General features: G+C 44.3%; 1 protein-coding gene across 4 annotated transcripts; it reads left to right on the forward strand.

The window, feature by feature from the left end:
- Positions 1-1,117: 1,117 nt before the first annotated feature.
- Positions 1,118-13,911, forward strand: kmt5b (lysine methyltransferase 5B). 4 transcript variants are annotated; one of them, XM_041993765.1, is made up of 10 exons: positions 1,118-1,136; positions 4,871-5,122; positions 5,211-5,358; positions 5,445-5,610; positions 5,680-5,789; positions 5,883-6,049; positions 6,143-6,162; positions 6,235-6,371; positions 9,960-10,159; positions 10,333-13,911. In XM_041993765.1, the coding sequence occupies exons 2-10, from the start codon at positions 4,960-4,962 to the stop codon at positions 11,805-11,807; spliced, it is 2,586 nt and encodes an 861-aa protein (XP_041849699.1). In that variant the 5' UTR covers positions 1,118-1,136; positions 4,871-4,959; the 3' UTR covers positions 11,808-13,911. The 4 variants fall into 4 exon arrangements, with proteins under 4 accessions (XP_041849699.1, XP_041849672.1, XP_041849682.1 ...); XM_041993738.1 differs by lacking the exon at positions 1,118-1,136 and adding an exon at positions 1,174-1,527; XM_041993748.1 differs by lacking the exon at positions 1,118-1,136 and adding an exon at positions 1,591-2,021.
- Positions 13,912-14,516: the final 605 nt, after the last annotated feature.

The following is a 14,516-nucleotide window of genomic DNA, read 5'->3' on the forward strand; positions in this document are numbered from 1 at the left end:
TTGTGGTTTGGGTTGGAAATGAGTACAAAAAGACTGTATTTTTCTTGATATGATGCAGTGTGGATGTATGTATTGTGTGGAAGCATGGATGTACTTGTGTGTGTGGGTATGTATGTATATATATTTATAAATATGATTGATGTAACTGTGTAGGCATGTATATGCATGTAGGTGTATGTGTGTTAAGGGATGTTTGGGTGTGTATGGGGGCATGTGTGAATGTATGTGGATATAGATATGTGTGTGTGGATAGAGGAATGACTATGTATATCTGCTAGGATGGTGGGGAGTGATATCTGTGTGTGAACTTATGAATATGTACATGTATGTATGGGTTTGGGGTATGTATATGTATGTATGTAGGGTGGGTACATATATGTATATATGGGTGTATGGGTATGTATTTATGTATATATGTACACAAGTATAATTTCTCCCCTTCTTAAAACATAAGTAAGGAAGCAGGATGATTGTATAGGGTAACTATTAACTTTGGGTGAGGGGTAGGAATAAAAAAGTTTACTTCTACCCCTTTTCGGACATGTCGATTGGTATAAATGTACTGCTAGATGGCTACGTATGTTATTGGTAAAGAAGTGACCAGTCTGAAATAAACTGAACTGACTATGAGTATATATATATATATATATATAAGATTTTATAAGATAATATTTGTAAGTCATTACACTCTCTTTATATTTCACAGAGCATCACAACGTTTTCAGAACCAGAACTGTAAAATAAAATCCATCTGCTAGTTCCTTGGTTGTCCTCTTTTTGTGACAGAAACTTCCCATGAGGTGTTGATGTTCTGAAAACGTTTACAGTCTGAGCTGGCTTCTTAAATGGTTTTAATAAAATGTCATAGCACTCATTTTTTTTAAAAAAAAAAAAGGTGACAATAATAGTTGGTACTGTCATATCAAAGGATAACCCCCCTTCCCAGGCTATTTAATTTTTGTATATTAACCCAACAGAACTCAATGAGACCACGTGCTGTGAGATTAAAGAAGTCGCTGTTTGTTTTTGGCCTGAAGTTCAGTTATTCTGGCTGGGTTCTGCTGCGGTTCTCCAGAACACTGGCTTCCAAACCGGGTCTGCACCACCACCCTCTACCGCTGGATTCTTCAGGAAGCGTAAAGATGTTTGTTTATGCAGCACTACTTTTGTGCACATCCGAGAATTACTGACACATACTAACATAACAATTCGCCACATTGAATTTATTTAAAAATCAAAGAAAAGTAACACCGGTGACCACTTCTCAAGTTTCAGCTTTGCGATCCGTGTTTCATTTCGATCCTGATGAACGGAACGGGTGGCGTATTTGTTGGATCTATTTTATCTCGGATGGCTGTGCTACGACTTTCTCTGCCTCTCGCCTGTGCCAGGCCGCCATCTTGAATTTTAATGTTAATTTAAAAAAAAAAAGTGTTTCCTGTGATATTTTCGTTCAGGGTGTCGTGATAAATTTGGATTAGTTTGGAGGAGTACAATTTGTATCGTGGTTGTTTTACAAATACGCTTGTGAGTACTCTGTGTTTGTTTTAAATGTGTGTGTGTGTGTGTTGTGGACTCGGGACATTTAACGCGTGAAAAGCTCTCAGCGTGCTATTTACCTGCTAACATCCATCATGATAAATAACACTGCCTGCACTGGGCCCATCATACTCCGCCGTCTCTGGTAGCCACAGTAGATTCTGATTACACGGATGTTGGCACAGGAAGAATTATTTAGCCTGCTTGGAAACGGCAGCTTTAGCATGTTAAGCTGGCTACAGGCTCCAGACGGCTAACGCCGTGTTTGTTATCTGCGTTAGCCGCTGCACTCCACTGGTTGCTTGCTTTAGTTCGTTACTGGCATGCATATATGTGCTGCTAAATATCGTCTGTCTTTATCAAAGAATTGATTGTTGTTAATTCCCGTGAAGAAGGAAAAGCTGTGACTGCATCGTGTTCTTTTTGACGGGGAGGCTAAGTTAGCATCCTACTGAAGTTTGATGCTGCAACCTAACATGAAAGTACGTGTGTGTGGGACACTTTACATTCATGTTATTAACATTAATAGATTTATTTTGATGTTGGATTGTTTTCGGTTAGCGACTGCGGCTGGAGTGTTTAACTGTGTATATGTCGAAGCCGCTCGTGATGTGGACTCCGTGTATTATGCTGTCTGTCATTAAATGGCACCGTCACCATCTGCCTCCATCTCTGGGCTGGTCCCTGTGTTAAATTACTAATTACAGGTTGTGGTTGTTGTTTTGTTATTATTATTTTTAACAGCCGCAACATGTAGACGGTGTATGCTGCCAGGTAACCACCACTGCTGAATACCTGCCTGGCGTCGCCGCTGGTGGGGTTGGGGGGGTTAGCTTCATGCTAACAGAGCGAACGGGTGGCGTGACCACAGCGCCGAAGTTTGCTTATGATTCGATGGTCAATAAAGACGGGGACTTTTTTAATCGATTTTCAATTTATCATTTATTGTGTATTTGTGAAAGTGTTTAGAAGTGTATTTTTATTTTTAACTGTGTGTGGAGCACTTAACACCAGGTCCAAAGCTCCAAAAGGCCAGGTCCAGTCCAGATGTCCTAAATCTTACAGTAGTGTTCTTAAACTGTCGTTGGACCAACATAGAGTAGTACTGTTTTCCTCCCTAGACCCATAAACTGGTCCGTATGGGTTTTTTTTTTTTTTTTTTTTTTTTTTTGTTTTGTTTTTTGTTTGTTTTTTTTTAACTAAGTGACGAGTTTGAAGTGACGAAACGGAAGCCAACTTCAGGTCGTGGTTTCGGCAGTTAGCAAACAATACGACCCAAATCTGGAACTCCCGTCTCGGCCTGAGACGTCGGTCTGGCCTTCCGGGTTTCCAAAGACTCATCCCAATCTCTTCGGAATACCGGTTGATTGCTGCTAACGTTAGCTTCTCAGCTAATAACGCGAAGCAATGTTTACGTCGGTTAGACATGAAATTGTTCGTCTCATGGCGGTGCTCCGGAAGATGTAGTCATCTCTTGGTATGTCAGTGGACATTCGTGTGTGATTATAAGGTGATAGGATTGTAAGATCGCATGAAGGATAAAATAATAAGGCAGCGCTTTTGTGCTTTAGTGACAGCTCGGTGGGTTCAGATACAGCTGACAGTAAGCGGCTGCAGTACTCAGGGTGACCGCTGAGTGGCGCTGTGGGATCGGTTAAAACAACAGGCGCTGGTCAGAGTTGTCACAAACGTCAGTAGTTGAGTTTTTACAAGGACTTGTTTTCTCTGTGAACCGTTTTAAAGGTTATAATTAGTCAGTAAATTCTTATGAGGTCAACTGATAAACAATAGTTCCAAAAACTACCACAGTTTGCTGACGTGACAGAGAAAGCCATAATCATGTCAGGATCTGTCGCTCCAATTTCTTTTTATATTTTCAGGATAACTGGAAACATCTGCAATGATTTATAAAAAAAGTTTTAATATAAATATGAATCCAGTATACGAGTCAGAACCAGAGTTGATCCAGTTCAAAGGAGGTTAAAGGAAATATTTTTTTTATTCTTCATCTCAGTCTGAACAGTTTTAGACAAACGTTCTGTCATTTCTTTAAGTAGTCTTCAGGAATAGTTCTCCAGACTTCTTGAAGACTTTCCAGAGTTCTTCTTAAAATGTTTCAGCCTTTTGTTCCGTTTTCTGTCCAGATGATCCCACACTGCTTCAATAATGTTGAGGTCCGGGTTCAGGGGAGGATCCATCCCTCCACCGGACCTGTTGAGGTCCGGGTTCAGGGGAGGATCCATCCCCCCACCGGACCTGTTGAGGTCCGGGTTCAGGGGAGGATCCATCCCCCCACCGGACCTGTTGAGGTCCGGGTTCAGGGGAGGATCCATCCCTCCACCGGACCTGTTGAGGTCCGGGTTCAGGGGAGGATCCATCCCCCCACCGGACCTGTTGAGGTCCGGGTTCAGGGGAGGATCCATCCCCCCACCGGACCTGTTGAGGTCCGGGTTCAGGGGAGGATCCGTCCCTCCATCAGGCCTGTTTCCACTGATCTTCAATCCAGCTCTTGTGTCATGTGACCTACCTCAGCCTTTTCTCCCAGTTTTCCTTCCTTAAGAATGGCTTCTCGACAGCCACGTTTCCATGGAGACCATTTCTGATGGGGTTTGGCCAACAGCAGATGGATCAGCTAAAGGTCCAGATGCATCTCTCAGGTCCTGGTTCAGGACCTGAGAGATGGATTTGCTGGATTTGTTCCTGTTTCTTTAGGACTTTCAGATCCTGTTCATCTGCTGTAGATGGTTTTTAGTCCTGACTCTTCTTCTTTTGTCCTCCACGTGTCCAGTTTCGACCTCCATGCTGAGATAAGCCAAGTTTCCAGCTAAGTAGTGATGTTAGTCTGACACAAAAGCCCCAAAGCCTGCATCGAGTATGGGGACGTGTCCAAATGAAGCCTGAAGCGAAGTCTGTATTATTTTCCTGAACATCACGTGACCAAAGACAAACGAGACCCCGTTTTTTCTGATTTACGCGAGTGTCTCGTGTGATTCGGGCTGCGGAAAATGCAAGAAATGCTTTGCATAATTCCAGGTGACAGTGAGGTGATACAATACATGCAGCACTGACTAAAGCAGTAGACATCAGCAGTTTGGGAATGATGGATGGATGGATAGATATAACATTATTAATATATTTTTGTATATTTATAGATTTACAATACAGTTGCATCATTGTGTTCATATTTCCACCAATATGTAGTTTACAGGACTGCTGGACATCAAATGACCAGCAGATGTCAGTGCTACCAAATGAGCTCTGTACTGTTAACTAGGACTGTTCACAGTGTTGTATGTTGCAGATTCATGTGTTGTTTCTGTTCTTCCTCCAGCTTTCTAACTCCAGGCTCCAGTCTTCCCCACTTAAGAGTAACTCTTCATCTCAGAGACTAAATGCAACTGAACCAGGGGGCTTGTGGGCATGAAGTGGCTGGGCGAATCCAAGAACATGGTATTAAATGGCAGACGACACGGAAACAAGTTGACCGGCGAGCAACCTGTAAGCCAGACACGCTCTCAGCATCCACAGCGGGCGTCGCTGCGCCACAGCAAAAGCCACCCGAGAAGCCGAAGATGTAGCCGCAGTGAGTTCGGAGCGATGCTGCCGACAGACGTCTGGATTCTTTAGGAATCAGGTTTTCTTTAACGCCGGTCTGTGTGTGCTCCTTACAGGGTGTAACGGAGCCAGTCTGGAGGCGGAGAGGCGCTACGTGCCCTCCTCAGGAATGACGGCCAAGGAGCTGTGTGAGAACGATGATCTGACCACCAGCCTCATCCTGGATCCATATCTGGGCTTTCAGACTCATAAGATGAACACCAGGTGGGCTCACCCCCACCGAGAACAGGATGCTTTACGCTGACTTTACCTCAGACAGCTAACCTTTGTTCAAAAATGTTTCCCGACAGATTTCGACCAGTCAAGGGAAGACAAGAGGAGCTGAAGGAAATCATTGAGCGCTTCAAGAAGCATGACAACTTGGAGAAAGCTTTCAGAGCGCTGACATCTGGAGACTGGTGTCGAAGTCTTTTCCTCCACAAGTCCAAGGCTCAAGAAAAGCTCTTCAAACAACATGTAAACAGCTGGTTGTGGATCTGTTGTTTGTTCACAGCTGATCAGACGCTAACTATCCGTTTCTTTCAGGTGTTCGTTTATTTACGAATGTTCGCCACGGACAGCGGCTTCGAGATTCTTCCCTGTAACCGCTACTCGTCCGAGCAGAACGGCGCGAAGATCGTGGCCACGAAGGAGTGGTGAGAACTTCCTGCTGCGTTCATCCTGAACGGAGGCAGCAGATCCTGACGGAGGTCGCGCTAACGAACCTCTCTGCCGCTTTGACTCTGCAGGAAAAGAAACGATAAGATCGAGTACCTGGTGGGCTGCATCGCCGAGCTCTCGGAGAGCGAGGAGAACCTGCTGCTGCGGCACGGCGAGAACGACTTCAGCGTCATGTATTCCACACGCAAGAACTGCGCACAGCTGTGGCTCGGACCGGCGGCGTTCATCAACCACGGTATTAGTTTACCTCTGATCAGCTGGGACCGCGTATCGATCTGTATGAAACCGATTAAACACTAACTCGTTTTTTTTTGTTTGTTTTTTTTAGACTGTCGGCCAAACTGCAAGGTAGGCTGCTGCAAACGTTTGTGTGTTAAACCGGAAACTCTGAATTATCTAACAGGTTTAATGTGGTTTCAGTTTGTGTCGACGGGGCGGGACACGGCCTGCGTGAAAGTCCTGAGGGACATCGAACCAGGAGAAGAAATCTCCTGTTACTATGGAGATGGTTTCTTTGGGGAAAACAATGAATTTTGTGAATGCTACACGTGTGAGAGGTGAGTCAGCCATGAAGAATGTTTCATAATGTGATGCGGATGAGTGGCGTCAAACAACAAACAAAACTTCGTCGAGTTAAAACGTCTTTACACGGTTTTACTGAAATGAGGCTTTCTGACATTTATGGTGAAGTGGAGGTGAAGGTCTACAAAGCTGCTAGTTGATCTGTAGCTAGTCAAACATACCAGATGTATTTCCTCCTTTCGCTGTAACTTTTTTTGCGTCATACTTTACCGGCTTGAGAACCGTCCTCCACAGTGACACCTTGATCCTTTTCTCCGTAGCCAAAAATAGATTTCTTAATCCATTTGTTCGGAGGGAATAAACCTCCCATAGCCTCCTCACTCCGACACACCTCTTCTGCAACTGATAAGGAAGGAAAACAACACAAACAAAAACAGCTGGATGTTGTACTAAAGCATTGCTAAAACACTAATAAAATGCAGTTAAAATAAAGCTAATGTGTAGCTAAAAACTGCTAAAAACAGCAGCTAAAATGCAGCTGAAACACTTCTAAAATGCATTTAAAACGCTGTTAAAATACAGCTAAGCCACTAATAAAATGTGCTAAAACTTAGCTAAAAACAGCTAAAACAGCACTGCTAAAACGCAACAAGACCTCCGACTACAAACTACAAACTACCTTTTGAAATTACGTCAGTAGTGCAAATAGTTGTGGAGTTGTGGTCATTTGAATTGTTGGTGGGACTTTATAGATAGATAGATAGAAGTACTTTATTCATCCCAAGCTGGGAAATTTAGGTGTTGCAGCGGTACAGTCATTTATGTTGTCAGTGACGGCTTTCGACTCTAAAGTATTTATCTGAATTAAATTAGATTTAATTCAGTTAAATACTTTATTCAGACACAATATACGGTCCATATTTACACATGCACACAAAACGATTAATATGCCAGAGTCCATAGAATAGAAAAGTAACACACTGAACTCAGTCCGGGTTTGGTCAATGCAGCGACGATGCTGTGGACAGACAGCATACACACACCTGTACAGGTTGACTGTCGTGTTGCCAACCCTACAGCCCGTTCCAGTTATTTAAAAGTTTTGATAAATCATCCATATATACATTAAACACAAAGGGAGACAAAATACTGCCCGTCTCACTGCATTCGACACTAAATGGTGCAGATAAACTATTTCCCCATTTTACAAACAGACTGACCAATAGACCAGAATTCTCACCAAACATTTAGGGACACCTCTCCTGTATTCCTTAGAAAATAACTTATCATGATTTACATAAACTCCTTTGAGGCATCAGTAAAACATGAAAATGGTTGTATTGTGTCTTCTTTTTAAAACATAGATGCACATGTCTGTTCCATGTCTGGGTGTGAAGCCAAACTGGTTGTCAGAGGTCAGCAAAAGCTCCTCCATCTTTTTCCAAATAGCCTTCTCCAGCACCGTAGACAAAGTTCTGGCCAGAGCCGTCGGCCTATAGTTGTCTTCACTGTTCGTTTACCAGCTTTATCTTTTACAGTTGGAGCTAAAATGACAATAATGTGTCAGGTAAGACTACATGTATTAGAAATCCTGTAAAACAAATAGCAAGGGATACAATTTCCTGCTCGCATATTTGAGGTGCTCAGTAGTTATCTGGCCTGCTCCAGATGCCTTGTTGTTATCCAGCTTCATCACTACCTCATAGACGACTCTCAGCAGAGATAAGAAAAGAAGACGATGTCTCACTCTGTAGGTTTTTTTTTTTTTGTTTTTTTGTTTTTTCAGTCATGTAAAAGTAGTTGTCCTTAGGCAGAAGTCGAGAGACAGAGAGAGAGAGAGGCCATTATCTGAGCAGAAATGCTTTAATTGATGAGCAAACAGGACATCCGCATTCACATCTCCCACAATGAAGATGCTGCTAGATGCATTGTCCCGTTTATAAGCCATAATATAGGCCAGTCTGTTGAGGTACACAAATCCATTATCAGAGTATTCATATGGTGTATAACGGAACTCAAGACCAATAGCTCAGTCAGCATCCAGCCTGACCACTTGGACCAGCTGGTTATACTCTTTATGCCATAGCACCACAACAGCTCCAGGAACTCTGCCGCGAACTATCCGGGAACTCTGCCGCGGAGTATCCGGGAGCTCTGCCGCGGACTATCCGGGAGCTCTGCCGCGGACTATACGGGAACTCTGCCGCGGACTATCCGGGAGCTCTGCCGCGGACTATCCGGGAGCTCTGCCGCGGACTATACGGGAACTCTGCCGCGGACTATCCGGGAACTCTGCCGCGGACTTTCCTGGTACTACAGTCAGTGGTAGATTACCCTGCTCCACAGAAGTCCTCAAGTATGGACTTTATACTTTCCAAATACTGTTTAGCTCAGACAGTCTCCTGCACACACACTATATAACAGCTTTCTAGAAGTTTATTTACAACAAAGCGGCGAGCTTTATCGGCTTCGTCATGACCTGATATTAATATTCACACTAGTTCACGAGCGCTTGCCGCGCTAGTCGCCTCGAACGCTGCAGACACAGGAGTAAGACCAGGAACAGAGCTGCGTTCAGCCTCTCCTACCATCCCCCCCTCCGGCCAGAGCTGTGCGTCATACAGTTCGGCCACTTTGCGGTGTTCTGCTGTCATGAAACAAACCAAATTTTCTTAAAAGTCATCGGCTTGCCCAGTTTCTCAGAGAAACGCACAGTGTGTCGCCGTTTAGCTCCGGAGAAAACCTAGTGGTAAAAGCACTCAGCAGTTCGGTTTTGACCACTGGGAAGTTGCTCTCGGTTTTTCTTCGCTCGCCCCTTTTTGGACGGGTTTGCTGGTTTGGTGTTTTCCCCTCTTCATCACCGTACTCCACGCCGGGGACTGCGGTGTGGCGTTTGTGGTCACACTCTGTCCACGGCCCATCTCTCCCGGTAGTAAGCGAGCCGGTGCTGTCGCATCCTCCCCCCCTGTTGGTGGCACAGAGGCAGCTTCCCAGTCTTGTCCAGCGTCTCTGAGGGCCTGCCCTGGTAGTGCTTGCAGCCTTTCCAAAGCCTTCACTCGCAGCTCCGTAGTTGCTGCAGCCGCCCTCACGCTCACGTTTCCACTCGTCTGAGTTTCCAGAGTCGTTCTCAGACTGGACGCTTCTCGACTCAGCTGTTGAACTCTGCTGAGTAACGCAGATGCTCGCATCCAACGGGAGGGAGAACATCCAGATTGTGAGATAGAAATCTGGGGATGCCACCGCACTCGTTAAGCACTTTTAGACTGTTTTTTATGTTGCTGATATCCGTCTGAGTCACTTTGTGCTTTACGCTCAGTTGGGCACATTTCAAGCAGCTGCTTGGTCTCTTCAGTCGCTTCAGAAGAGAAATTGTTTGACACCAGTGAAACGTTTTCATCGAGGGGCAGTGTTCTCATTTCAACAACAGTAAAATTCATCAGCTCGTTTTCTACAATCAGTAGTTTTATACACACAGATCAGTTTTTGTTCATCCAGCTCCTCCAGCACGCAGCCGCCATCTTATTTCAGAGCTGTACTTCAAACTCATGAACAACAGAGTCAACATAACATGTAGCTTTTAGATTTTTAGTGGTTGAACAGACTTTTGCTTCTGGTTGTTGCAGACGGGGAACTGGTGCTTTCAAATCCAAAGCTGGACTTCCGGTGGAGGTGCCGGTGATCAACAGCAAGTACGGGCTGCGGGAGACGGACAAGCGGCTGAACCGGCTGAAGAAGCTCGGAGAAGGAAACCGGAGCTCGGACAGCCACTCCGTGGGCTCCCACACCGACGTGGACTCTCAGGAAATGCCAAAAACACACCAGTGTAAGAATCCTGAGTTTAATGCTGCTGCACATCCGTTCTAACATGTTAGACCTGAACTCAACACGTGATGAAGAGTCTGAGTCTTCCTCACCACCGAAAGTCATGATCACGTCATGTTTCATATGTCTGAAAATATGTGGAAGTGAAGGTTTTTGTTTTTTGTTTTTCTGCAGCTGCCAGAAAAAGAACATCATCTTCATCATCTTCATCACCTGGCCTGAAGTATAAAAACAGGACTCAAACCAGACAGACGTTGTCACGAGCCCTTTCTACCTCATGTTCAAAACAAGGTCGTCTAAACAATAACAGGGTACCAAAGAGACTAAAATCCCAATCCAAGCCTTCACTCAGTAAAGTCCAGTTGCGGAGTCACCGTAGGGGGGCGGAGCCACGGGCTTCGACCAAAGGAGAGAGTTGTCAGCTGGGTCTCAGGGACTCGAAGGTGTCGCAGTGTAAAGGCGTCACTATTAAGAAGGAGAAGGACGGACAGGAACTGATGCAGCTACCGCTGGGCCAGCGTGGCTGCCTCACCCGCCACGCCGCCAAGGAGAACAGCAACCTTCCAGCTGGGGCGAACGGCGATGGCAGCCAGGGCTCCACGTACAGAACTCGCAGGTCCACCAGGACCCTGGTAAAGACCCAGGAACCAGCTGCTGGTGTCAAGTTGGAACCGAGTGCAATGGACGGTTTGAGCCCAGTTCCTGGCGGCGTGGTCATCAAAACAGAGCCCGCCGACATGGAGGAGTACCTCCACCACGGAGCCGGACTGGAGCAGCCGGCGTTGGACGCCGGCTACGCCAGAAGAGGCTCGCACACGAGCCGGAAACGGCCGACGCGGCTCAGGACCGAGAGGACAATTAAAAGTGAGGGTTCGAACGGCGAGCCGTTCACGCCGGTGGCCGCAGGCCCCAACTTCTCAGACTGCAGTAACATGCTGCTGAGCTTCGCTGACAGACACAGAGACTACAATGGCGTCGCTAACGGCAACAAGTCCCTGCGCAGGGACAAGAGGAAGAGCGGCTGCCGCTCGCAGGACAAGGTGAAGAAGAAGCGTCGGATCACGCGATACGACGCTCAGCTGATCCTGGAGAACAACACGGGCATCCCTAAACTGACGCTCCGCCGGCGGAGGGACAGCAGCAGCAGCAAGACCAACGACCCCAACGACCACACAGGCTCCGCCCTCCCCGCCGCCAACTCCGCCTCTTCCAGCAAAATCAGCATCAAGTTCAGCAAGGACCACGACAAGGACAAGGGCAGCTCGTACATCGCCAAGCTCAACAACGGCTTCGCACCTGTCGTCCACGGCAACTCCACCAAGCTGAAGATCCAGCTGAAGAGGGAGGAAGATGCACGGAGAATATCCCACACCAAGATGGAGCAGATGTCCTACAATGGGGACATGGCTCCGAATCTGGAGACCAGGAACGGTGGGCATCGGACTCAGAAGGTCCTGGCAGAACCTTCGTCTGATGACGAAGAGGAGGAAGAGGATGATGATGACGACTACTTCGACAATGACTTCGAAGATGACTTCATTCCACTTCCCCCGGCGAAGCGGCTCCGACTCATCGTGGGTAAAGACTCCATAGACATCGATATCTCCTCCAGGAGGAGAGAGGATCAGTCTCTGAGGCTCAACGCATAAGCTGTGGACCTTCCTGTACATACCCCACCGCTGATCAACTGTTGTGTTGATGTAAAAGAAGTAATTTAAATACAAAAAAAACAAAAAGTGGAAAAATTGCAAACCTGAATGGAGGTGCTGTTAACCTAAAACAAATCTCTCCGTTTTTCACTCATCAGCTCAACATTTAGTTCTGATCAAGATCCATTAAACCTCACCGCAGTGAAAACAGAGAGTTTGTTATAGGTTCAACTATTCCTTTACGTGAATGCACTTATTTTCATACAGACATGGATATTGTAGAAAGTGTACAGTATGGTGACCCTCACCTTACCCCCTGTCTCTCGGGCAGGTTTTATTGAGCTTTTTTTTTTGGTCTCATTAGTGTGTAAGCTTGATGTGGACTGGTTGGTCCAGAGGCATTAGAGCATCAGTTAAATCCACCTTGTGCCATGTTTTCATCATGTTGCCACCTGCCAGCAGAAGGGCTTTTAATAAAGTTTAATCATGTGTGCTTAGAGTTCAGATCAGGAGTTCAGTCACCACAGCTTCATTCAGTCATACCAATGACTGCTGATTAAAAACTTCTCACTCATTAACATCTTTCAGCTGCCTGAACATGTATGGAATGCTGTTGGGGTCAAAAAGTTAATGCTTAAATCTGCTGTTGAAATTAAGACTGTGTACATCCAAATAAGTAGACGTATTTAGTCAATTTTCTTTTTCTCTCTGGAGAAATTAGATTTTCAAAAGCTTCCTTTATTTTTATTTCTAATAGAAACAAAAAGGGGCGTGGTTAACTGAGCAGCAGTGAACCAATAACGCTGCTAATGTGGCTTCGTAAAGTTAAGAATGAAGTCCTTTCAATAATATTGATATACAAAATTATCTACCGTTATTTATCTGTAAAAAATATTTTTTCCTTAAAACTGCATTTTGAAGATTTTGCCATGTAAAGGTTGTATATGTCTATACATTGCAGTAAGTGAGGATAATTATTCTCACCAACACTTAAATTTATTTAAAATTATTTCAAAATATAGTAAAAAATGTTAATTCACAAAAATGTCGTTAAATAAGTTAATAATTTTAATACATAAATAATAGTAAAATAATTGAAAAAATTAAAAATACATTTTTACAAAGGCCAGAGGCAGTTTGTCGGAAATTTGCAACAGCGGGTATTAAGGAGTTAATCCGCTAATTCCGGCTCCACCCTCTTTCTGCCCTGAAATCAGAACTTGGTGGGAAGAAGGTGTAAAATGTGCTAGTGGCTAACAGCTAGTTTCTGCTTGGTAAACTTTGGGGGCTGTTAGCTCATGGCTAACTTCTACGAGCTTTCATGTGAGTCTCATTTAATCAGGTCTGATGTTGCTTTGCTGAGACTGTTTCTGCGTAATCAAAGCACAAAGCTGCAGCTTTATGGGCTAATTTTGCTCAGAATATGTCTTCTCAATTTGGCATCCTAACAGCCAATGAACATGTTAATTAAACTTGATTTTTTATAGAGGGGGATTTAAATATTCCGATTTATATTTGTATGCATGTTTTTTTGGAATGTGTTTCATTGGCAGATTTATTTAGTTTTGGTCCAAATGGGATTCCGTACCTGCAAGTGGGTTCAGCTGCATTATGACTCTGAATGAGAAGCACAGCTGTTCTGCGCTCAGATGGCAACATGGCACAGCTGGAAGCCAAACCACATCCACACAAACGCCGCCTGATGCATTTTATTCTGAAAGACTGGTCCCTGTCCCTCATCTGAGTTATTCCATTCATTTCCTTCAGAATCACTATTTATTGATCATTGGCTGATTGATAGGTGGCGTTCACTGACACTACAAGTTTCTGTGTAGAATCATGTTCTCTCTTCTTCTGTGGTGCTACTTTAATTTCCTTCACATCTGTTTGATTTCCTGTCCGGTGTTGCAGGCGGACAACTACGCCATCATTAACTCCAACAGAGACCCCAAAATATCTGTATGGAGGGAGAAAAGTGCCAAAATTAAATGTGTAAATGTTTTTCATTTATTAAAATTGGAATTAAATACATGAGTATATTATTAAATATATTCAATTTGAATATTTTATATTATGTAAAAAAATTAATTTAAATTTAATTTTTATTTCCATTTTCATAAACTGACACATTTAAGTAGTTATTGATGAATCTATTTTGTGTTTATTTCCAATTTCAATAAAAGATGGAATTATGTTTTAAATGCTGTATTTATGTATTTCATTTTGACTTTTTTTTTCCCTCCATAAATACGAAGCAGCGACATGCAAAATTTTGGGCACCTTTAATCAAAATGGACGCTGCTTCAAGCAGCTGAATGAGAAAAAAAAACGACCTGACTTCTAAGAGGCAGAATATAAAGACCCAATTCTTTTTTTCCTCTGTCCTTGATATGTTTTGTTTTACATAAAGTTTCAACGCAGACGTTTGTTGCGACACGTTTTCTTGATTTTTTTGGATGTAATTGCGTCATGTTCCTGCCTGTTGGGGATCAGGTCACCTCCTCAGTAACTGCTCTGTGTGTTAACTCTTTAAATGAAACCTTCCAGCAGCATTAGGTGCCTTAAAGAGCTGCTTGACATCTTAAGATGAAACCAAGAAAGAAAATGTTGGTCCGTCATCCTCCTGAAGCACCTGGACGACTCCTTTAGTCCGTCATGTTGTTTTCTGTTGTGTACGTTGGTCTGACAGACCAAGGGATCAACCGAGAC

Source organism: Melanotaenia boesemani, chromosome 1, assembly GCF_017639745.1.
Source record: "Melanotaenia boesemani isolate fMelBoe1 chromosome 1, fMelBoe1.pri, whole genome shotgun sequence".
Lineage (NCBI taxonomy): Eukaryota > Metazoa > Chordata > Actinopteri > Atheriniformes > Melanotaeniidae > Melanotaenia > Melanotaenia boesemani.

Coding starts and splice junctions, on each gene's coding strand:
- kmt5b (XM_041993765.1), top strand. CDS start 4,960: ATGAAGTGGCTGGGCGAATCCAAGAACATGGTATTAAATGGCAGACGA. Junction 5,790..5,882: donor ATCGTGGCCACGAAGGAGTG/GTGAGAACTTCC, acceptor TTGACTCTGCAG/GAAAAGAAACGATAAGATCG. Junction 6,372..9,959: donor GAATGCTACACGTGTGAGAG/GTGAGTCAGCCA, acceptor TGGTTGTTGCAG/ACGGGGAACTGGTGCTTTCA.